The sequence below is a fragment of the Diadema setosum genome, chromosome 10 (genome assembly GCF_964275005.1).
Source record: "Diadema setosum chromosome 10, eeDiaSeto1, whole genome shotgun sequence".
Taxonomy (NCBI): Eukaryota; Metazoa; Echinodermata; class Echinoidea; order Diadematoida; family Diadematidae; genus Diadema; species Diadema setosum.
Genome location: NC_092694.1, coordinates 36,171,752 through 36,198,371, shown reverse-complemented (window position 1 = coordinate 36,198,371; position 26,620 = coordinate 36,171,752). Strand labels below are relative to the sequence as shown.

The 26,620-nt window shown below is 39.2% G+C and overlaps 1 protein-coding gene across 1 annotated transcript; it reads right to left on the bottom strand.

The window, feature by feature from the left end:
• Positions 1–1,237: 1,237 nt before the first annotated feature.
• LOC140234501 (THO complex subunit 1-like) lies at positions 1,238–24,676 on the bottom strand. The gene is made up of 18 exons (XM_072314542.1): positions 24,620–24,676; positions 19,640–19,713; positions 18,866–18,926; positions 18,040–18,225; positions 17,020–17,068; positions 16,034–16,129; positions 15,318–15,409; positions 14,633–14,800; positions 13,408–13,620; positions 12,284–12,384; positions 11,040–11,157; positions 10,017–10,087; positions 9,083–9,115; positions 8,300–8,434; positions 7,041–7,124; positions 6,194–6,350; positions 5,153–5,237; positions 1,238–2,904 (listed from the first exon to the last, which is right to left on the bottom strand). The coding sequence occupies exons 1-18, from the start codon at positions 24,674–24,676 to the stop codon at positions 2,540–2,542; spliced, it is 2,145 nt and encodes a 714-aa protein (XP_072170643.1). The 3' UTR covers positions 1,238–2,539.
• Positions 24,677–26,620: the final 1,944 nt, after the last annotated feature.

Genomic DNA, 26,620 nt, shown 5'->3' with positions numbered 1-26,620 from the left:
AAAAAATGAGATGAAACCTGGAATATTGTTTGTGTTCCCCCCCCCCCCCCCCCCCCCCCCCCTTTACGGAATTGAATTTCTGGATCCGCTCCTGCATCCGTAGCACAAAAAGGGTTAATGAGAAACCATTTCACTTTCTCTTGATGGTTTACATGTACATTAGTTATTTCAATCCTGTCTATATTCAATTTGAAGGCTACAAAGGTCGTATCTGGTTCAAATGCAACACAGCGAAAACAACATAATCATTTTATCACTGAATGTTATATTTTTTTTTTCTCATTCTCCCTCTCTATTTCAAATTGTTCTTGGCCACTGACATGACACATTACCTAACGTGTATAATGTACAAATTCCTAACAGCATCTTCCACTGTACCTAATCAATGTAAAAAGTAATAAAAATTACAAACAAATATTTGATTCTATTTTCTCCACAGTATGAATCAAAATCACTCAAGAAACCCTCTGGTGGTACCCTGTGAGTCATGACTGCCACAGTAAGACATACCATTGAATCTCTATTGAATGAAGGGAATCTCCATTGAATGAAGGGAATCAAGTGTGAATATAAATATATTGGTGTATGCATCACCTTACGCAGCAAGTTCCCACTTTCAAACACTCCCTCATATGCTCACAGGCTTTGTATATACATGTATGTTGTCACATGTGCCCATATACAATGGGTTAATTCAAGGGTTCAGGTGTACATGCAGTTTGGTGCACCTGTCCATATCTACATTGTGACACATACTGTATGAGCTGAAATTTTCGCGGTGGTTTTATTTTCGCGAATTTCGCGAATCGCCTTTGAACCGCGAAAATAACAACGCACAAATAGTTACGTTCAGTTAGACCGTCGCAACCGCGAAATTAACAACAAGCGCAAATGTCATCCAAGAAGCAATTCGCGAAAATATCTGTACGCGAAAATTTCAGCTCGTACAGTACATCCTACGAGTTAGATATGGGCACATTTATGTGGACATACTGTAAGCCTCACCTAAGGTGAATTCAGTGGGCCGAAGAAAATTCCTTGACTTACATGAATTATAGAGGAAACGTATGTTGATAAAAGGCTGTATATTGAATGGGGTAGGATTTTGCTTTGATTAAGCCACTCTTTCTTCAACTTGTGCGATGTCGACTTGGGCAAGGTATACTGTTACTTGAAACAGAATGTCATCGATATAGTCAGGAAAATCATAAGAAAATGACACTGACACCAGAAGAACTTTGTTTGACAAAAGTTGTTTATTTGGTATTTGTATTTCACTCCATCTTAATTACACTTTTGTTTGTTTGTTTGGTTCCCCTCTGAAAACCTAATATATGAAGTTCATCCCCCACCCACAACATTCTTTCACATAATTACACTGATCACACTGCTTCTAATCAAACACAAATATGGTATGCATGTCTTGGGATTTCTTCCCCCCCCCCCCTTTTTAGTAGGATGGCAGAACACGATATACAAAAAGAGTTTTCAGGGTTTTCTTAATTCTGTTTTTCATGGGGGGGGGGTTGGAACCTGCTACTACTGAGATATTTCAGTAATATGTCCTAGAATTTGGTGCTAAGTTATGCCATTTACAAATGTTGTCAATGGACCAAAATTATGCCATTTACAAATGTTGTCAATGGACCAACAATGTAAAGAACATGGGCATAGCAAATTCTCATTATAAGAACAATAGTCATAATCCTTCTGGCAAGGGGTTCAGAGTTTCTCTGAATTCTTCTGTTATTTTAAACCCTGAAATAAAAAAACAGATTTTACTGGCCCCAAGAGGTTTAGTTTATCAAGCGTCTGCAGTATTTCAATTATAACTTGCTATGTACAATACTCTCTTTGCGCTTAACTAAAGCCCACCCCCACTGACACATCGTCTGGCTAGTGTTTTACTGGATGCTTGCAGAAACACAACTGTGGTCACATGACAACCATGTAGCGACATCTGTTACTCAAACTACATGCAGCTGTCTCGCGGAATGAGCGTGTATCACCAACAAAATCTGGTCGTACATGTTTTTGGCACAAGAGACGAAGCTTCAACAATGGTGACATTTCCATCATCGTTGGTAACTGTGCCCTTTATCATTCATGTAGCCGCATTTGCAAGCCACATGGATTATAACCTGGTTGGCATCCAAAAAGTCAACCATGAAAGGCGTTGATTCCCACAATTCACTTATACCTCCTGCTCACTTTCATCCTTGTACCGCGCTTGAAAACGATGCCCAAACCATCTAATTTCTGACCCAGTTGTGGAAAATCCACGACAGCATCTCAAGATCTGAAGGAGGGGTAGAGAGATGCTACTTTGATAGCTGCTTGTTTCCACTTGGTCCATAGTAAATTTGTTTGCCTCTTCCAGTACTAAGCAATTCTCAGTCCAATATAGACACTCACTTGTGGAATGTGTACTGCATTTCGGCATAAACGATAGAAAGGGGAAAACATTATATGAGCTCAAAAGGCTAAAAATCTTAATGAAGTTCAAATGAGTAAAACAAGGGATGATGAGCCGAGAGACTCATGAGTCCGTTTCCATGGCAGCTTCCTCTTCTCCATCCGCCACACCCTCACTGCTACTGGTCTTCCTCTTCTTCTTCGCCTTGTCCTCGCTGAAGACGGACTCCACGATGTCGTCGAGCCCGCTCTCTGTCAGTCCGGCGACGAGTGCGTCGCGGGACGCCGCCTCGCCCTGCGCCTCCTTCCAGCGCTGCAGCATCAGCCGTGACTGCTCCTTCTGGTCCGAGGTCTCTGACAAGATGGCCGTCACGTCGTCGTCACTCAAGCCGAGCTCGGAGGCCAGCGTCTGCCAGCTGTCGCCGATCTTGGCCGCCACCAAAGAAAGCTGCTCTGTAGTCACCTCGGCAGACATCGTCTTGTCTAGCCCTGATAAGAATTTTGCACAAAATTACACACTCATGTTATTTTATACAAATGAAGGTTTCTGTATTATACATTTACAGAGCTTCTCATGAACAAAAGGAAAACCCTTCAAAGATGACCAATTTATGGCACATTGGTAGACGCTATAGGTGCGTTTTAAATTCTGGTTGCTCATTTACAGTTGATCACAAAGTAAAACTCATAAATATGTCAGAATTTTCAGATTCAAATGGATAATCTCACATTATCACAAATATCAGAAGCGTTCCGACAGTTGTGATGAAAATGACAAAATCATTTTAATTTCTTTCCATCTAACGGGGAACCCACTACCAAGTTAGTCTTGAAATCACACGCACAGTAGCATGCAGTTCAGCATAATCATGCTTCACACAGTACAGGGCACTCCTGTCACAATGAACACATTTACAACAAAATTTCTTTAAAACTAAGTAAAAATTCTTGTTACAAAATTATCATCCCTAACGTCGATAATTGACAATTCTCTTCAGTTATAATAATGAAATTTATAATGAGAGAAAACAGCCAGTCCCGAGGACTTTGTTAAAACAGGAGTTGCCTGTAATATTGTCTGTGAATCACTGTCATGTCACATCTCCTAAAAGTCAGATGTACATGATGGAAACATACACGTAATGACACAGCAATATCACTCTCCATCACTGGAGCACATGCATAACTTTTACAGTCACTCAAATGAGCACCATTCCGTCTATGTATGAATGCAGGGTGCAGTATAATCCTTAGGCCCGCTATGTCAGGGCACTTAACTTGATCATCAGACCAGTCCTTTTTTTCATTAACCCTTTATGTGCCCAGACACTTGGCTAAACTTGTAAAATCTTTGGGTGCGTTCGAGCGCTCTCCTAAAGCGAACTGTACCGTACCGTACCTGCACCAGAGGAGCGCTCGAACGCTCCTAAAGTGGACCGTACCGTACTGTACCGAGCCAAAAGTGGACCACTTCCCGATGTGCTCCAAAAGCGTACCAAAAGCGTACCAAATGTTTGCTGTAATGAATGCGCGTATCATGCACATACGTCACAATGCAAAGACATCATTCTCTTTGTTCCGGACAGCTGTAAGTAGTTCAAGCGCCAGACGAATGACATTCTTGCTACAAAAATGTGTGACCTTTTCTTAAAATAACTTTTGAGGTACGCTTTCTCGAGAGAGCGCTCAAATACTTCAAATCTGGCACAGTTTGGTACGGTACGCTTTGGTTCACTTTAGAGCGCTCGATTGCACCCTTTTTCATCACCATTCAGTAATTCATCATAACTCGGTCTACTTGTAGAGCTAACAAGTCCACTCACATGTAGCAACGTTCCCCCCCCCCCCCCAAGTCCAACAAGATGGCCATGGTGACACGATAGGGATTAGGGAGTTAGGGGATTAGGTGATCTCTATTCATTGACAAATTGCTTCCAGACATTCGGGCTAGTTGGGGAAGAAAGCACTTCAGCATGTGTGCTAATTGGTGAACAAAGCACAGTACAGTAAGGATTAAAGTAGCATTCAGAGGGGGGGGGGGTTTAATCTGGAAAGACATGTTAATATTTTGCATCTGTTGGGGAAGATATGAGCCTTGAGGTCTTTACCTACATGCACAGCAAAGCGGGAAGTTTGGGCAGTCAACTTGGGAAACAAACATCTATGTTAGAATGGTGCCTGGAACTGTGGCTCACTAATTTAAGAACCTTAACTCTCTATGTGTCATGTGTGCACGCCTGATACAGTCGACAACGTGCCAAGTTTGCATATTCTGCTCAGTGCACAACCTGCCCAAACCGATTGATAAATCGCCAAATGTCACATTACAATGAAAGCGTTTCTCACAATTCCATTCCTGTCACATGCAGCTTGCATTTTATGTGGTGAATTGACTATCAAGTAGTGTTCCCAACAAGATTTGCGAGTAAATGCTAAGTTTGTGTTAATGTTTGGTGTGCAAAAGTCATACATCTACATTAATGTAGCTACTGGTCATTTGAAAGAAAAACAATCTAGATTTTGTCATACAATTTACAACAAAGTACAGCCTGTCATTTTCTCTCTAACTTTGCTCATTGCATGTCCAGGGTAACAGAAACCTATAAAAGTTACATAGATTTGAAAAGAATGTTTTCTCAAAGCATGACTACGTTGCTGTCTCAGAGTAATGTGGCACACAGGCGGTTCACAGCATGGCACATAAAGAGTTAAAGCTCATGGATAAGGACATATTTACCGTCAGTCCCTGCCTTGAGGAGCTCATCGTTTTCTCCCTCATTCTCCTCCGTCTTCAACTCCTCTGCCTTGTTCTCTTCCGTTTGCTGGGGACACACACATGCAACAATAATGTACGAGATTCAAATAAGGTACCTTACGCAATAGTCCCACATATAGCACTAATCACACCTCATTCTTAGATGGATACTCGATAGCAAATCAAACCTCTTGCAGAATGCTCAGCTCTAAAAAACATGCAAACAAACAAACTGAGGCGTGCGTATCATACGTTGTACAACTTTCATGTCTCTATGTGTATTTGTGTAGTCTGTATATACCATATATTTCGCGAGTCTAAATTTTCGCGAATCGGGAATTCCCAACGATTTCGCGAGTGGTTAAATTCGCAATCGTGGAGTCCTGTACTGAATGGAGAAATGTACACGCGTACGTAACATTCACATCGGGATCACATTCAATATTTTCGAGTGTCTTTACTTTCATGAATAGCACCCGACTCACAAAATTCGCGAAAATAAAAACCTCATGAAATATTTGGCGTATACAGGAAGTTTTAACTTCAGGTTACCGTCTCTGCATTCAACTTTGTGAAGTAAAAGAGAAAACCAGTTGTTATCTCTTTATATGTCCATATACTAAATTGTAAGCTCATTTCCTTAAAGGAACCATCTTGAAGAGATCCACAACTTCTAATCTAACCTTTACCTGCAGAATTCTAGATCATCATCTCAAAGTATACTAGGCATCGAATATAAGTCAGCAAAATGCACTGCTGCAAAGCGGGAAGTTGTAAACTGACAATTACTTGGTTTGTCTATTCTTGAGAGTTGTAATTACGACATGAACAATAAAGGTTGAGAATATTAGTTACTAACATTCGGTTTTTCTCTCTCACAACCTAGCTTCAAAATGAGTGATGGATGTACGCCGTGTACAACGCACATGAAATGCACAAACATCAGCAACAATACAACCAACGTCATCCACACCACCAGCAAATATAAACAACGATGATGATGATGATGATGGCAAAGCTTACGGGCATCTCCTTGGCAATCTTGGTGACCATGTACTCCAGGTAGGCCGGGATGGTCTTCAGTGGAGGATTCGTCACGGCAACCGTCTGGAAGAAGTGGGGACTGCGCTTGGCCAGCAGCCGGATGGCTTGCCAGGCATAGTTGCTGTTGTTTACCACTCTGCATGGGACAAGACAAAGATGGAACACACAAACCATCAAAATGAGACAGCACAAACGAGAAACAAGCATAAAATGTAATTCTTTGGCTGCCTGTGTGCTGTGTTACAGGGATTATGAGCTAAGTACACACAATGCTCTTGATCCCACCAAGCAAATTCTGCACTAGGTTCAGACAGTCGGAGACAAACAGTAAATTTTTTGTTGTTCCCCCAAGCTTTTCACAAATACAAAACTTCCATGTTCTACTAAGTGTAAAAAAGCATACAAATATTGCGCATGCATAACATCAATGACCGACAACCTTTCTTTGTGTATCAATTTATGAAACATCTCTCCTCGTGCAAAAAAGTTGGCCGAACAAATTAATGAATGACAGAATGTGAAGTTATCTTATCAAAACGTTTGGGGCTTGTGGGAAGTTACCATGGAAATAATGAATACTGTAAAACGAGAAAGTGCATTTTAATTTCGCTATTTTCGCGAGCGCTAAGATTCGCGAAATTAAAATGCATGCGAAAGTTCTTGTCTACACTATATACATTGAATGCCAGTGGCAGTTCGCGAAAATTTCATGCCGCAAAAAGGCCGTAGGCTCCAATTTGCGAAAAATTCATGCCGCGAATATATCATGTTTTACAGTATAGGCAATGTATGCTGGCACATATAGGATGTTACCATGAAAACTTACTTGTACTCGGCTTCGATCATGGCTTCTGGGTCAGCTTGGTCGATGGCCTCCTGGAAAAACTCTTCGACTTGCGGGATGAAAATCCTTGACATGACAAAAACAATGGAAAGAAAAAGAGACAAATTTAGCCTCATTTGTATTTGTATTATTGTCTGTGTGTGTGTGTGTGTGCATGTGGAAGAAAAGCCATGTGCAAATGAGTTGGAAAATATTGTAGATGAGAACCCCCCCCCCCCCCCCCCCCCCCCCCCGAAACATAAAATAATTGAATTGTTTGCAAACATTATCTTTTCAAAGAAAGAAGGGGTTGGGGATTAACATTTATGGATATCCAGAAGGAAGCAATCAACATATCACTACAAGTATGACACTTGAGTGGGATATTCACATTGTTACATAAACTCATTCTTTGTCTAGCTTACATTACAGATATTTTTATTTTGCTTCGTTTGTTTGTTGGTTGGTTCTTTTTTTTTTGTGGGGGGGGGGGGGAGGGTTGTCAAAAGGGGCCGTGAAAGAGCGTTGCATGTTACAGCTACATGTATGTCTATATGCGAATGAAAGTGCAAATCACACATTTTTCTGATGCTAGTGACCACTTGTATATGAAGTATGCCTGGAAATGGAAACACTTAACATACTTTACTGTATACGCTATTACAGCTTTTCGCGAAATTAAAAACACGTGAAAATATTACCTTCCAAAATGAATCCCTTGCCTTGATGATACAAACATTTCAGTACTAGCATACCATGTCACGGCTTACCGAACAGACCATACTGGCTAAGCTTGTTTACATACATATAGCACGTCCACGTCTAACTACTAGTATACACAGCCCAGTCGCTGTAAGTAGCATTTGCACAGCACAGCGTATTAACAGCGTCTGGGGTTGGTCGGGCTAGTCCACGTCTACTTACGAATACTGTAGAGCCAATCCATTATCGCAACCCCTCGTACCACTCGTCAGAAATCTAGCACGATGGACTTAACCACTTCAAAAATGTTGAATTCTAACTTACTAGTTCGCAGAGTTTGGTAAGTTTTTTTCATGCAGTGTATAACTAGTATCATTCTTATTTGCTAGTAAGTTGATAATTCACACTTTCTTTGCCACTTCATATTTTCTCTGGTCCCCCAATCGCGAACTTAACCACTCGCGAAAATGTGTGACAGCGGCAATTCGCGAAAATTTATGTACGCGAAAATTATAGCGTATACAGTAGTTTAATCGTATATTTATTTCATTTTCATGTACCTGTCATCTGACGCACACGCTTCCAGGTTGCTAGGATACACATTCCACAACTTGGTCAGTTCGGGGCTCCCCATGTCAACCTTCTTGTCTGCACCGGTCATGCTCAACTCCTCTCCCAGAGTCCTCTTGCGCCCTCTAGAGTCAGACAAGGACAGAGTATCGTGAGTTACAGTCGAGGGCAGCGTAATGAAATGCACAGAAAAATGAATGGGACAACCTGACCACCCACATACTATCTTACAATGGCATCATATACAAGGAGAGTAGAACTTATAAATCAAGGAAGTATGAAACATACTTTTCCCTCAAAACAATGTTCCACTTAATTTTGTTCATTAATTTCATAATTTTGCTGCTGAGCAAAAGCTGAACATGTGAGTTTTCACAAACTTTTGCCACCTAAAATGAAGTGCTAAAGAGCCTGATGAGGCACCACAGGTTATCCAAAAGCTTCAATGCTATAAATTTTCTATCATTATCATCAAATTTTATCAAATCTATACTGCCTACTGGCCTGCTCTTCCTTCTCTTTCGCCTCACTGAAATTGTTAGAATCACCACTTGATGTAATTTCTCGTGTTCAAAATCAGCAAATGCTACGCAATTGTGGCGAGTTTGCATGATCTGGTAGTAAGTTGCAAATCACAAGTCAGGTACACAGATAAACCATAACTCTCTTTTCTCTTCTTACAGTTTTATTTTGTCAAGGTCTGTACTGGTTCATATTTTTTTCCTCTCTCTCTCTCTTTTAATTGGCAATAGTGATGAAACTGATTTCATTACCTTGGTCTGGGACGAGTCTGCTCAGCTTTACCTCTGCAAAGAAAAACAATAGCAAAAATGGAAAAAATTTTGACAAAATGGGCTTACACTCAGCTTACGTTTGCTATCAATGTTATGAAATGCAGCTTAGGTACATAGAAACTTACAGATGTGTTTGCTAAAAGAGAGTAATGTTATTGAAAGGACTTCAAGCAAAACCTCAACATTTTTATCAATCGTCATAAGTATGCGGTAACCGACACCGACATTATTCTTTGCCAAGTTTTCAGTAGCATATACAGTTGTACACTTTCAAATTTTGCTGGAAAAAAAGGAAATAGCGTAAAACACATCTTGTCAGTATTCTTGTCTACTCGAAACATTAACTTACCACATGTCCCCGTCTGATTTTGCTATATTATGATCATCTGCAATGCATCCATCATATGCCATGATAGGAACAGCTGTAATCTCCTGGATCGAATTGTGTTTACATTACTGGCAATGCTGCCACTTTCAATAACTAGGTGTAAATTGTAAGTTTGTTTCCTCAACTTTCACTCTTTCCATCCATGACCTACCCAACTACTTATCTTTATATCTATCTCTGTATCAATTTATCTATCTTTCTATCTATCCATCCATCTATCTATCCACCCATTAGTCAATCCATCTATCTATTTATTTATCTATCTATCTGCATGTATCTATCTACCTGTGTAACAATCAATCTATCTATTCATCTTCCATCTATCTATCTATAATCTATCCATCCCTCCATCTATTCATTTATTATCAATCTGTTTGTTTGTATGCATATCTTTGCAGTCCCATCCACATACAAGAGACAGCTGCTACACTGAAATAAAATGCTAAAATCCCTCTATTTGTCTTCTCATCATAACTCTCAGATAAAAGACTTCTTCACCCAGACTAATTTGTAATTAAAACTCACTTCTCCTTGACATAGCTGGGGCAGCCTTCATTCTTCCAAGCATTCCAGTGCTCCTCTCGGCTCAGTATGTGCTGCATTCGAAAAGATAAGTGGCGGTGGTGATGATTATTATGATGCTGCTATTTCTACTACAGTTGAACCTCTATTATCCGGCCTCCCTTTATCCGGATCTCTCTATTATCCGTACGCAATCTCGCCGTGATTTTTTAAAATCTTTTTTTAAGAATTACGGGAGGAAAGGGGGATTCCCAACTCCTTGAGAACTCCTACACAAACACACATGAATTACATATACTTGATACATTTCTTAATAATTATTTAGGTAAATCATCCCAAGAATTTATAAAAGAAAATGATTTCATTCTTGTAAACACGAACCTCTATTTTGGGGTCTGTTACTGAGTGTAACAATGAAAAGTATACACATTACTACATGTGGTACTACAATGGGCTACATCAGTACATGTGTATGTATACGTACATGTATAAAGCATTGAGTCTCCTGTATCCGGCCAAATCCCTTATCCGGATGAGCCCCGGTCCCAACTTGTCCGGATACGAGAGGTTCAACTGTACTACCATTTCTGCTACTGCTTCTCCTAGTACCACTAATTTTAACAATAATGCTAATATTGAGAAGAAGCGCAAGAAGAAGATAAGGTAGAAGAAGAAGATGAACAATGGTTTAATAGCTGTTTCCTGGTTTGTTTTAGATCCTTGGTTACAGGTTTACTTCAGAGGATAATTGAAAAGGCAGAGTGAGAGAAGTAGAAAACCCTGTCGATGTATCCACACATGAAGCTACAACACTATGATCTTCTGGCTTCTAAAATTAAATCCTTTTGCTTTTCATGACAGCTACCCAGTGTGTAACTCAATATTCTCCTGGTGCCCATGCAAACAAAGCCCTTGTGCTCTGATCATAGTTTTAATTTGCTGGGCCAAGGCAGCCATCAATGGCAACACAATAAACAAAATGTAGAATGTACGAGTGGCCTGTAAAGATAACAGAGTTATTCTTACGTCTATCCCTTCGGCAAACTTCTGACCGTAGGGCGGAGTCTCTTTCAGCAGGGTGTAAACCTTCTCTCTGGTGTCCTTGATGAATTGGGTCATCTCATCGGTTAAGGTATGGTGGGCTCTGGAAGATAAAGAAGAAGAAGATGGAGAAAAGAAGATACAAAATGAAAACAAGAAGAAAAAGAAGCAAAACAATGACAAAAGCAAAGAAGAAACAGATAAAAAAGAAAGAGACATAAGAAAAAAGAGAATATAGTATAGAAAAAAGGATAAAAAGAAAATAAAACATAAAAAAGAAAAGAAGAGCAAGAACAAAAAGAAAAGGATAGAAACACATACAGGAGAAAAGACAAAGAAACAAAATGACGAAGTAGTAGTAGAAGAAGAAGAAGAAAGGACATTGTGATGGATAAGTCATGGCCGTCTCTACAGCTTCTCATCAGAAGAGATAGATACTGCATATGTGACCGCGCATCGCAAAACCAACAAAAAATCGCACCCCTTGATTTTACCTGAAGACTCAAAAATGGTGAAACGGTCAATCTTGAGTTTTTCATTTTTTCTGAAAGAGCTACTCTTCTTCTACAATATACCTAAGTTTAGGATCTTAAAATAAATGGGAAAGTGTGTTTTCGGCAGTTTTTCTACAACTTTTTTTTTTTTTTTTGATCAGGTATGTCTTAGGGGCTCCTTTTCACTACTTGTAATTCCTTTGCACACCCCTCACTTTCAACTCTAATAATTTTTGAATAGATGTTACTGCTTTGAAAGTTGGCACTAATCATGAGCAGAATGTGTTAATAGTGCATGCTGAATTTCAGCTTAATCTGATAATCCCTTCATTGCTGTTGCTCCGGTGGTTCACATCCTGTTTTTTGTCCCATTCATCACACAGCTAGCACAGCTTGGTAAAGATTAAGCACTTGCATAGACCCTGTACTTCAGAGACTCTTTTCTCAGTTCACACTTTTCCAGAATGTGTGCTCTCTTTCCACTATTTAGACACGTTAGCACAGTCCATTCAAATTGAGTAATACATCTAAGCTTAGAGTCTGCTCTTTCAGAATCTGCCCCTAATGACAAATCCATGTCTGGCGACCTTTTTTTTTTTTTTTTTGCTTTGTGATGCAGGGTCACATATTGTAGATCACTGCCCAGATTCCATTCAGTGTTGAGACATGAACGGCGTATTAAACTTTTCATTGGTCATGCCCTCGCCCTAGACCCTTCCCTCACTCATCACTCACTGTTTGAACTTGACTTGCTGGTTCAGGTACTGGAATAGGATCAGGAACTGGACGTAGACATAGCGACGGAACATGGAGTCACTAAGCTGCAGATCAAAGAGCTGCAGGATAAGAAAACAGATCAAAACAAAACATGGAAAGTGAATATGACTAAACTGAACAGTCTTGCATTCAGTCCCTATCAGTTTAAATTTTGCACCATGGTGGGTAAATTTTGAGGATCTACAATGTAGGCTATGGCTAGACAAAGGGACCTGCCTACACCTAAAATGTCTTTCCATTTCCCAATAAAAATGAATCCCCTAGATACTATTCCTTCATTAGATTGTCTCATCTGACATTATCATTATCATCATCACCATCACCATCACCATCACCATCACCACCACCACCACCACCACCACCACCACCACCATCACATCACCATCACCATCACCATCACCACCACCACCACCACGACCACCACCATCACATCACCATCACCATCACCATCACCATCACCATCACCATCACCATCATCACCATCACCATCACCATCACCATCACCATCATCACCATCACCATCACCATCACCATCACCATCACCATCACCATCATCACCATCACCATCATCATCACTATTATCATTATTATCATCATCATCATCAGCAGCAGCAGCAGCAGCAGCATCATCATCATCATCAACAACATCATTATCACTATCATTTCAAGTAGCACAAATATGCATGCTGTGATGTGAAGGAGTTCACACCAACTTTCCCTATCTGTTGCCCAATGGGGCACAGCTGAGCGACTATAAAGTCCTCTGCATTTCTCAGTATCTCAGTTACCGGTAGATACAAATTTTTATCACTTGGAAACATCACTAGGGCTGTCCCCCCCCCCCCCCCACCCCATACACATTCTCTTTCATGGAGTGGGGAATAGCATAAGTGGGGGAGGGGAGGAAGAGATGGGTGCCATGGAATGGCATAGGTTTAGCCATCTTTCTAGTAAGAAAAGAAAACATCCCATAGCCCCAAATAAAATGGGAAAGGTTCAAATGTACAGAAAATTTAACTACTGCGAGAAGGGCTCGAAAGCCGTTCTCCAAATAGTAAGCAGGGAGTCGTGCCCAAACCTACCTTCTCGCTGGTGAGATACTTGGCAAAGACCACCTGCTGGTCAGCATTGGAAGCGTCCATCTGCTGCTGATGTAACAGCTGCCTGGCCTGCTTCTCTTGCCTCTGCTGCTCCGCCGAGGAACGGTGGTGGTGGTGGTGGCGCTTCTTCTTCTTGCTGGCCACCACGTCGTCCAGCTTCATGCTCTGGAAGGCGTCCAGGACGGCCTTGGTGTTCTGGAGGAGAGAAAGACAGAAGGAGAGATTAGGAAAGAGGGAGAGAGATGTGAGAGACAGACAAAGAGATGGAGAGAGGACAGGAAAATAGAGAGATGCGTGGGTAGATGGAGAAACAGACAGATAGATAGGTAGATAAATAGATAGATAGATGGATGGACAGATGAATAGATAGATAGGAGAGATGGATAGATAGATAAACATAGACGGACAGACAGATAGACAGATAAATTGATAAATGGATATATAGATAGATGGATAGATAAGTAGATAGATAGGTAGAGATAGATGAATAAATAGACAGAGAGATAGAGAAATAAATGGGAAAGACAGACAAAGAGAAAGACAGAGGGGAAGAGAATAGAGAGATGCAAATAGATAGAAAGAAAGAGACAGACGTCAAGAGAGAGGGAGAAAGACAGACAGACAGACAGAGAGAGAAGGAGGAAAGCAGATGGGTGTACGGATACGGATTGAGATAGAAAGTAAAGAAAAGTGAGAGATAAGTGGGTAGATATAAATAGAATGGGAGAAAGAGATAGAACGAAAGAGGGAAAGAGTGCGATGAAACATGGACATTTTCAACTAACTGATTTACATCCTTCGAAATTATTCTTGTCTGGTACAATAGGTATGAAGACCTAATGGAACCTTCACAGTCATATCCGTTTTTGAAGTATTGTTGCATACTACTGTAAGGATCAATGTGTAGAAATTCAGTTCAGTGGTTTCATTCTCCCAAAATTTGTTATATTTTTCATTGTTTTTGTCTTTTGTTTTACTTTATTTGAGAAATCCTTTCAAGATTAAGGTCTCAAGTGCAGATATTGTTACATCATCTCCATCCAAAGCTGCATGAGCCATAATTCTGTGCCGATTTCCACAATCTCTTCATGTCATATGCATGATTACAGGCATGATGCAGTAAGACATTATGCTACAGACCTCAAATTAATGTGAGCCCCATTGAAGGTGCTGAATATAAATGATCAATGTGATGTCCAGAACTTACATTTGCAAATTCCTTCCACCTATCAGCGGTGTAGCACTGCAGTGGGTAGCGGAAGAACTCCTGCAGCGACCAGAACCTCCGGTAGAGCTGGTAGTCCACTGGGGTGGAGGAGGGTGTGTCTCCCATCTCACCCTCCTCAAAGTCCATGGAGTCCTGCTTGTCGATTCCCTAGTGACGGAGAGGATACACCATCACTACGGTAACAACATGATTAGGAATACATGAAACACAAGCAAACAGATGCTACTCTGAAAGTAATGTTCCACCTGAGGCTAAAGAACCACAACAAACTCGCATGGATGAAGACGAGTTGTTTGTTTTGTTCTCCAAATCCAAGGCTTGTTTCTTGTTTTCCACTTGGTGTTTGTAATAATACAGATGGAGCAACCAACCTTACCAAACAGAAAGCAACCGCAGAAGGAAAATCTATAACCACTTAGTGGTACTGTACAAAAACAAATTCTCTTCATTCATGCAATATGCCTTCCTAAAGGCGAATGAATTACAGAATTCTTCTATAAGCTTTTCTCCCTGTATTTCCATAGCTTGATATTTACACAATATCCAAGACTCTGTTTAACACATAGGACCATACAGCTCAGACTTTTCAAACTGGAACCATTGTCAAACAGAGCCTTTAAACCAATGACAGACATCTCTGTTGATTGCCAATTTGAAGAGCTACCTGTAGCAGCCTGGCTCGGAGCGGACCCTCCAGCTTCGTCTTGTTGTAAATCGTCACATTGTCGAGGTGAAAGTTGCTCATCAGGTTAAGTCCTGTCAACACACAACAATGACAACATGCAACCGATGATAACGATACCACGAACAAGAACAAAAACAGCAATAACATTTTAGCAATAGTACATGTAGTAGTAGTAGTAGTAGTAGTAGTAGTAGTAGTAGTAGTAGTAGTAGTAGTAGTAGTAGTAGTAGTAGCAATAACAATGATAAATGAAAACAATAATGATACATATGTATTAATAATAATAATAATAATAATAATAATAATAATAATAATAATAACAATAATAATAATAATAATAATAATAATAATAATAATAATAATAATAATAATAATAATAATAATAATAATAATAATAATAATAATAATAACAATAACAACAACAACAACAACTACTACTACTCATGACATGTGTCCTAACACTTGGTACTTTCTATCTACCGCTTTTGATTCAACGACAAAAGTTTTTCAATGCATTCAATTTTTACTTCTTCTAGTTGTTCTCTTAGGAAACTAGGTCTATAGTATAAACAAACAAAATATCTTGTAGGTGAAAAACATGTGATGGCCAACCAGCTGAATTACCAAAGCAGAATAAAGCCTCCGACACCCTTCAGGGCAAGGGCATAAATACGGCAGATGTGACTTTGCTTTACCTGACCTCTCGTCAAGAGGGAAGAATCTTGCTAGAAAAAGCTGGATCCTGCCGCAGAACACCATGTTTTGGGACTTCGACAGTCTGCGCAGCAAGTCTGTGAAAGGGTGACATTCAAAACAGAGAAGCAGATGTGGAGACACCTTCTCATTAGAGGTGGAACACGTAAAAATGGGGTGAGGTACACATTTAAGAATATCGGTGCTGCTTACTTCATATTCTTTGAGCAGAAACATAGGAAGCATTTATCTATACCAATACTACTGAAAATCACATGAAGCAAAATGAGTTGTTTTCATTGAAACAAAATAGGGTGCATTTTAAGGTAAATCCAATATACAGGATGAATGCATATTAAAGGTAGGAAATCCCATTTGCACGCCTTAAATGAAGAGTTGTATAAATACAGTGGTATGTTGAAGAGAGTGTCATTTTAGAAACTCCCATAAAGTATTGAAAGTGGAAGGTAACATTTAGTACATTTTTTTGACTGTTAGATTTTGAATTGAATTGTTTTCGGGGCTCACCGTAAATTCCAGTACATTACTAGGCTACCTTTGCAGACCCATGTACTGCATGTGTGTCCATCATGTATATTTTGTGAAGAAAGTTCATCAACACTTACAAACATTTCTATATACATTCTTGCCACACACTCTATATGTTATTACATCAGCTCTTGTACTTTTAGATTTGTGTTTATAGATCACAAATACAGAAGAATGCAACAAAAAGGCTTAAGTGTGGCTGACACACAGAACTACTGAGTAGTTGAGTTTTGTGCATTATTCAAATTTTAGATAACTGTTGACTTCCAAATTTCTAAGCAGTGGCCTAAGCAAGACCCCTGAGGTTCATATTTAATGTTCTGCTGCATTTTGGGAGGTCTGTAAAAGGTATCCCCTACCTTTAATATAGTCATTTAAAATTAGATGAAGTAAGTGCTGAAAGGGAGGCAGCTGATTTCAATAACTTTATTGTACTCACCGTTACACATTCGTAAGATGTAGTTTTTCCCAGAAGAATAGAATTCAGTCTATAAAACAAAGCAAAAATGGATCAATTAGAAATAATTGGATAATATGGAACTGAAGCTTACCATATTCCATCACAATAAATACTGTATATTGATATTAATGTCTTAAAGCCCCAGTCACATAGACATCCCGGATCACCCCGGATCACCCCGGATCAAATCCGGGGTGATCCGGGGAGAGATCCATGTTGACGCCTTGGACATCCTTGGACATCCATGTATGTCCGTGTAGATCCGGGGACATCCGGGAGGCCAACACGGCAACTTTTGAAGGTCAAAAACATCTGGCGTCATCCGGGGATTGCCGTGTAGCTGCCGTGTTGATCCGCGTAGATGCCGTGTTTGTCCGTGTAGACGCCGCGCTCTTCCGGCCTTATCCATGTAGTTGCTGTGTTTATACTGTGTGTACTGTCATATCAATGCTCGTCGACACTCCATCGAGGTCGAAACTATCTCAGATCTCCCCGGATCACCGTGTAGATCCTTGAAGATCCGTGTTTATATGTGACTGGGGCCTAAGGCAACTTCAAATTGGGACAGAGAATAGGTCAATTTTCATATCCAGTCAACTGAAAACTTTTTATTCCTGAAGTCCATGTTTTAAACAAATATATTCCTAGTGTAATACCCTTACAAAACAAAGCACAAGTCAAACAATTTCAAAATCAAACTACCACTTTCTAAAATTTCAAGTGATGCAAACTTCATGAGTAATCTACATCTCAACATTATCATAATCATCAGCATCACCACCATTACTATCATCATCACCACCACAATCATCACCATCTTCTTCTTTTTCATCTTCAGCATCACTATCAACATCATCATCATCACCATCCATCACTACCCTCATCACTATAATCATTATCACCATATTTACCATTGCTATCATTACAATCATCATTATTACCTTCTTCGTCATCATTACCACCACCACCACCACCATCATCATCATCATCATCATTTACCCGTTTCCAGGTAGCGACATTCTCCTCTACAAACTTGAAGACATCCGCGCACACGCTGATGGTGACCGAGTCAAAGATGTCCGTCAAGAGAAGGAATGGCGTGGCAGCGGAGCAAATTCCCGCCTCCACAGCCTCCGTCGAAAGACTGACCAGGGAGGTGTACTCATCACAGCTGGCATTTGACACCTGTTAGCATGTTGGAGTGACCAAAAGCAAGTGTTGATAATCTCATGGTATTTATGAGGCAAAGTGACTGTTACTTAAAAAAAAAAAAAATCAAATCATATCCTCTTAGCTGACATGTTCTAGGCATTTTGATGACAATTTGATAATTCATGCAATTATTCCTCTCTTTCTATGTACATGTATGTACATTCATATGTTAGTACCGTGCATTACGTCCTGTCATGTTCATAATACATGGTCACTTTGCAGGGCACCTCTATGAATGACAGACCAACACTATTCATACGAACATTCTAAGTGAATAAGTACTCAGTCTTCATGTGAGTACCTTATTTCAACATTGATGCACAACATTGTATGGTGATGTGATACTTGCAGATATGCTTCTTCAAGATCAAAACGTAACAAGAATCATTAGGAAGAATATCTAATGCTAATGTGTATGTCCTGAATTTGAAATAGCACCACATGAAAATATCAACATTATAGCAATCTCCATGCACCTTACATCATAGAGAATTTACTGTGCGTGCATGAGTGACCCAACTTTTTTACTGACTGAATGCATGTAGATAACTTTTATTTATGCAAAGAATAGAAAAGCAAGGGATAGGCTGTACATTGCAATGTATTTACTCACCACTAGTTTCTTGACATAGTCCCGGAAGGCCTGGTCTAATGCCGTCTTGATCTCTGAATCACTGCCACAACAAAATAATTTCCCCAAAAATCAACATTAAATTTTAAACAATCCCTTTCTTTTAATAAATATATCACATACTTCATTCATCATGATAACGTTATCGGTCTTTGATCAGAGACAGAAACTATATCTCGAGTCATAATTATTATCTCAACACAGACTAATACACTTTTCATAAGAACTCCAAATGAAGAATGAGAACAAATGCTCATATCTATGTATATTATAAAGAGCTGTTACCAACAATTAAGCTTTGGTAATGCAGTGCACAGCATCACTAAAAGCAGTAACTGGCTTTCTACTGTCATACGTCTGGAGAACAAGATATGACTTTCTACTGTCTGATGTCAGGAGAAAAAAAAAAATCCTTAAGCACAATGATTTTAAGAACAAAGCATAACAACCATATAAAAAAAAAAAAAACAAAGCAAAACAACATTATCTGACGAAAGATTTCCTGCTGTGTAAAACTGTGACCCTTGCTTACAGTTCACTTTGAACCATAGGTCTCTTGTTACAGGGAAAATCACATCACCATAACTGACGAAGAAAAGAACATCAAACTCTACAGAAGTGGAGGAGTTGCCAATTTAGGGAGTTAGGATCACATATAATACTTAAACAACTACATGTATAAAACTCTAATGAAGTGAAGGTGATGCCAATTTAGGGAGCTAGTATAGCATCACATGTTGCCAGTTTGCCACAAACCTGCCATCAAGACTCTCTGAACATTTCTGAAGACTGCTGGCAGATTTTTCCCTGTGGGAAAACTCCAAACATTCCTGTTGGTAGAAAACAAAGAACAAAGAAACATAAAAGCAAGCCCTCTACATAAAAAGGTACATTTTTCAGTGGCCTTGTATGTGCATTGACATTGAATGCTCATATCACCATAATCACCTGACCAAAATCTGATTGCATTGACCGTTGACTGGTTTCTGGTTGGTTATCACAGCAATATACTTACTTTGGATTTTCTGAAGTTCCATGATGTATTTAACAACATCAAAATTGAGATAGAAGTTTGATATCATAGATAAATTTAGGTAAAGCAAATTGTCCTAGGTTCGACCTCCCATGCCAACATTCAACCACATGCAAAAGGCATCCTACTATACAGTAGGTTTTACATGTATGATCAGGGAGGTGAGAGGAAAAGGAGTGGGCACTGGATTAGTGTCTTTTGAACCATCCTCGGAGCCGCACTCCCCAAGAGACCACTCCACTAACTAGATAACTGCCGCTTGGCCGCACAGTGCACATGCGCAATCCTTGTCAACAGGCTGGTGGGTCTCACCCCTCCCTGGCCAGAACCTACACTGTTGTAGATTACTCCACGTGGTACTGGTGGGTGGTGTATACTGGTGCATTACCCATTGCTGTGCCTGCAAACAACACTGGTGCATTGTGATGTGCAGTGAACTGGTTGCATGGTCACATTTTGAATTTTGCAGCTAGTATTTAAAGTATTATAACTTATATGCATTTACATGTCCATGTACTATAAGATTTCTTGGGAACAATGTACTTTGCATGTTATATGGGGAAATAACTTTTACATGAAATGGAAACAAATTATGATTAGCAGCACCAATAATAATATACTGATTGTAAGAATATGAAGGAAACATGAACAGCTGAGTAGTGGAACACAGGCCCTATAATGATGTCTGATGATGATAATAATCTTAATACCAAGCTAGCACAGAAAATACCAACCACAACAGCAACAACCATCATAAAGATACCCATTCAGCTTTCAAATAAGAATAAAACAAAAACAGAGAGACAGACAAAAAAAGCGCCATGGTGAATATCTTATCAGGCATACAGTGATACATGACATGTGAGATAGTTCAGCTCTCACTGAACTCTCACATGTTTTCACCATACACCAGGCAAGGAGGCAAGTTATTTCACCAAGATTAGGTCCTATAGTAGTCTCCATCATGAACATTCTGTTGTAGATTCGAGCCCTCCTGCCTCAATATATCCCCCAGCATACAACAAACAAACATTCAAATAGTGTTTTCACCCCCTGGAGAACTAAAATTGCTCACAAAAATATGTTAGTGGGACCAGAAAAAACATGTCTTGGCGGATGTACGCAAGTTTCCCCAAAAATATGACAAGAGAACCAACACGAGCGAACAATGAAGTGATACATCAGACTAAAGAAAAACCCCAACATCTGCTGATCTACAGGTGAATTTCGTCAGCGCTAGTCAGGATTTACACTTGACATTGCGTCGTAATTTGATTAAGACAAGAACAAAACAATGGCTATTGTTAAACAGTTACATTGTCAAAACTCAACTTCTTCTTGGCCGATTTTCAAAATTTTTGTATCTATCGAGAGCTGAATTCTTAGACTAGCAGGTCCCAAGAGTATATGCTGTGTGAGCCTGCATTAAGAATGTAAAACCCTCATACAAGTCCTTGTGAACACACACAAGTCAACTGGCCTGTCCATACTCCTAACGATAGAGGGCCAAATCACCGCGGCCCCGAGGATCGAACATCAAAGAGCAGTGATAACGATCAGACTGACCTCGTTACGTAAGAGGTCGTTTACTTGTTCGTTGGGGCACTGATCCCTTGTAATCCTGTGTTGAGTGATAGGTAAAACCCTGAGGGCAGAGTGCCCACTCCTTTTTGTCTCACCTCCCTGGTATGATGTAACGGGCGGTCAAATTCTGGACGGCGTTACGGTCAAATTACTGGCGGCTTACTTTAGATCATATAATTTTGTATGTATTATTTTTACCCTACACAAAAAGGAAGGTGTCGAACTAGATTTTAGTAAGGTTAAACTCTGTTTCAGCCAGAGAGTAGTACCTAGTGGTATAGAGTAAAACCCCCAATTTTCAGCCGGCACCCAAAGTCCGGACACTTATCACTTATCATAAGCCAGCAAATTCTACTGTTATAACACACGCATATCACATCGTTTTACATACTGGCACACTCCTTCACAAGAAAGTGCCTGAGTCAACTCCAAAAATCATCTAAAATTCCAAATTTTGCCGTCAAAAACGCAGAATCGCTGCAACTTTTCTAAAGCGTGCGCAAATTAGGTCCTGTGTAAAGATTCAGGGTCACCGAAAAAGCGCTAAAAATTGAAAAATTATGCCATTCTGTTGCAAGATTTTTCGCTTATCTCAAGTTTAGAGTGTGATGGTATCCTCAAAAACACAAAAGAAAAAAAATATCCGTACATGCCGATGCAGTGAATAAATGTACAGTGGCTGAATGCAAGTGAGGAGTCACCAAAATGCAGACACGAACAGGCGCTGCAATGTCCCCGATGCAACCTTGCGGCCTTAGATTCTATATGCATATTGACAATGCACGGGTGTCCGAATTTTGGAGAGGCTGTCTGAATTTTGGGGAATTGACAAGGTGATAATATTTGGGGATTCTGTGAAATTTTATGATGTATCAACAAAATCAATATTGGGAAAAAGTAGGTTGATATATTTAACATTTTTACATTATTACAGATATAATTTTGTAGAGTATTATTTGAGTTGCACAATTATTGCAAAAAAGATTAAGTGTCCGAAAATCGGGGGTTTTACTCCAGACCAGAATGTGGTAGTACAGTACCAACACAGAATAGCTTTTGTCCAGAAGCTGTCGAGGCAAACATAGAATCGATCTAAGTTAAAACGGCTTCAAGTCTAAGCTCCATGATAACACACAGAAACAGAAACATAACAAATTTAATCCAGACTGCATAAACTGATCATCCCGTGGATAGACAAAAAAAAAAAAAAAAAAAAAAATCACATGGAACTCGGCGCTCAGGATTGGATCCCTTTGCTTTTGAATGGCCCTCTTTTTGGCTCATGTCAAGCTCTGCACTATACCGACATGACCTTCTGTCACCAAGGCCTTTGCCCTTGGTGACAGTGTACAACTGCCAGTGACTGCACTGTAAACTTTACGTCTTTGACTTTTGCTTATTTGGGTGTCTTAGATTAATTAATTAATGAATAATTAGATGCACTAGATCTAGATACACACAGTTCTAAATGCATTTCTGTAGCTACGACTGCGACTGGACCGTACGATATTTGTCTGCCACACTACGAGTATGGTTGAGGGGTCTAGATATCGCGCACGAAAATTTGAAATGCTCTTATAATAGAAGTTATTCCATAATCGTAACTGAATTTCTCAATGAATATCACGAAAATGCAGAAAAATCACCTCCCAGAATCTCCTGATGATACGATGACGGAGTAGTGCGCTGTCGCCGTTTGTATGTCGGACTTTTTTTTATGCGTTCAATTTCTCGGGGTATGTAAAGATCGCGCAGCTGCCCTCTGTAGTTTCATGCGTGAAAGTGTCTGCCCCTCTGCGGCTGTAACGTGCTCCGGCTTTCGTAGAATATTTTTTCACTTGATATTAAATTTGTCCCTGTTAAGCAACAGCAGTTTTACCTAACTTGTGTATATTATTGTTATTATTATCATATGTTATTATTATTATGTTATTATGTGTTATTATTATTATTATTATTATTATTATTATTATTATCATTATTACTATTATCACCACCACCATCATCGATCATCATAATCATCATCATCGTCATTATCATTTTCATTATTATTATTATCACTTCCACCACCATCATCATTTTATCATTCTTATTATCATTATTTTTATCATTGATATTTTCATAATCGTTAATGATTTTCATTTATAAAGTTTTCTTACAATATTTCTAATCACTTTAACCAATAATATACACGTAATATAAAATGGAAAAAAGTAAAATATGAACATATATTTTGTGTGTGTGTGTTTGTGTGTGTGCTTACCCATTCGTCACCCTCTCATTTTCGTCACCCATTTGTCACACTCTCATCTAATTTGTTTTCTCCAGTATCATTATGGCCCTCCCCTGTCACAAATATATCACAAGTTAGCGCAAGAAATCACAAGCAAATTCAAATTGAAATCACACTTCAACTTCGATAGACTGAAATATTTATTCCTTTGTAATATTATAATCGTTGTGTTAAAATTTGACTTAAAACAACATTTATTAACAGTATTTCAGTGTAGCTGGCAGCATACATTGTTCTTGTGTATGATGACGTCACGTAGTAAACGATCGATCGAACAAATTACGAATTCTATCGACTACGAACGAGACAAGCGAGATGACACGTCTAGGCTACAACATCCTTAGAACAGATTTTAAGGGAAGGTAGGTTTGTACAAGGTAAAAAATTGGAAATTTAGTGGAAAATTTGTTGGAAATCAAAATTTCTTACCTGCTTCCTTCGCATGTTGAGCGGTAAGTCAGGTATGTTTATTCCATGGGCGTATCGGCAAATTTTGCGCTTAGTCCTACGCGTAATATCGCTTGCTATACGCAGTTACGCTATGCGCGATCATTAGGTCCCTGCGCGAGACCTAGTACCCTTACTATACGACTCAACAACCACAGCGCATTGCACCAACGGCAGAACGTAACGCGCTTTTCATAGAATGGGACTGCAGAAAGACGCACGGATACCCACTTTAAATAACATCAACAGGACGAAATCTACCTGTTTTGGCCTTTATACCTGTAGTAAATACCTTAAAAAGATCAATGTTAATTTTTGGTTAAATAATTTCTTCAACACTAGAAATGGATTACACATTAAGTGCATTACGACGTCTTACCAAGTACTTTTCTCTCGACTTCGAAAAGTCGAAGAACTGCTCGTCAGCGGCCGCCATGTCGTTGAAGATGAATTATAGTGGAGCGCGAATGGGGTACCAAGCGTAAGACAAAGAAGGGCTAATGCATATTCAGTGCGTTGCATCTGTGCGTGGCTCCTTCTGCGTTTTCTTCGGGTCAACTCCACCTATACCTCCCTGACCTATTCAATCTCCACCCACAGAACTAAACACAGAGTTCTGTAGAGTTCTGTGTCTCCACCCCGTTCATGTTAATGACAAGAATCTTCTACTTTACTTCCTGATTAGCTGCTACTAAGAAAAGTTGTTATTCAAGCGTGTAAAGAGTTGCGATGAATAAACGTTTCTTGGATGGATGGATCTTGGATAAGTAGACCTCCCAAACATCTCCTGTGGAAATATAACGGAAATACAATGGAAATACATACCCCCCCCCCAAAGTGCATTGAAAAAGACAGATCTATATCATATTCGTAAAGTATTAAAACATGCTACACTGTACAAAGCATTTGATAAGCACAGTCGACTGTGATCCACCTTCGCAAAAATGCAAAAATCTGGTGCATATAGCGTCATGTGCCCATACTAGTCCTGTCAGCAGCTGTTACAATCCTGACATGGCAAGAAACTCCAAGTCTGAGGCTTGATTTATTCCGCACTATACCTTTCCTTTAAAAATCTTTTTCATTGTTCTTTCATTAAAGTACAAAGAATTAGACTGATTCTCCCGTTTGAATGTTAAATGAGCATGACTGGATTGTAATATCATGGTAATGAGAACAGTGAATGGAGTTAGAGAAAAGATGGCAATAATCAATTTAAAGGGACTGTAACACTTAGGCCTACAGTACTGGTTGAGGTGGGGATTCATGTTTTGAACATTCCTAAGGGAGATAATGAAAAACCTCTTATGAAATATGAAAGAGCATGTAATTTTAAAAAGGATTCAACGTTTATTTGATGAAAATTGGTTTTCAAATGGCTGAGATATACATCCCTAAAAGTGCTAATAATAAAAGGCGACATGCCACAACTTTATTAGGATCTCTTTGTTTCACCTTGTTTTTGGATATCTCAGCCATTTCAAAACCGATTTTCATCGAATAACTGACTTTTGATACCCCTTAGAACTGCATGCTCTTGGACATCTAAGAGTGGTTTCTGACTCATATCTCGCAAAACGTTAAAAGCTAAATCCTCACCTCGACCAGAACTGTACAGCCCCTTTAAATATAATATTGGATAATCATATTATGATTGTGGTAACGTAAATGCATATCTTTTTTGACTGATAAGTTTTAATTATAGCATGCTTATTATTGTGACAATAATATCTTTAATTCGTTTATTGATTACATTAAAATAAGTAGAGATCCTGTCCTTAATATCTGCTTTTGTTTTTTAGTAAAAAATCCAATTTTATTGTGTAATATTCAAGATGGATTTTTCGGTATTCTTCTTAATCTATTTATCTTTCATAGTATTTTTAACACTTTTCAATTAACATTCAGACTGGTTTTATGTAAAAAAAAATAAAAATAAAAATAGAAAAAATGTGCGCAATTCATCAGCCTGAGGGCTGGTTTGGATGATTTTTGATAAAATACCTCTTCAATCCACCAATCAATCAATCAATCAATCAATCAATCAATCAATAATAATACTACATTGAAAGCGCATAGTGCTTCTCTATGCGCTATACAATTCAGATACAACATACAAACAAAATGACTAATATAACACTCAAGATAATAGATACAATAATTAACAAAAAGGGTAAATGAATGTTTATCTTAATCAAGGAAAACAAAAAAAGGTGAGTTTTAAGACTGGATTTAAAATTTGCAAAACTGGATGCACGTCGAATGTCTTGTGGGAGATTGTTCCAAAGATTAGGTCCAGCAACTTAAGTCCTGCCCCCGTACGATAATATGACGTGTTTATTTTTGACGTAATATTGACGTGTTCAAATTTATGAAATTC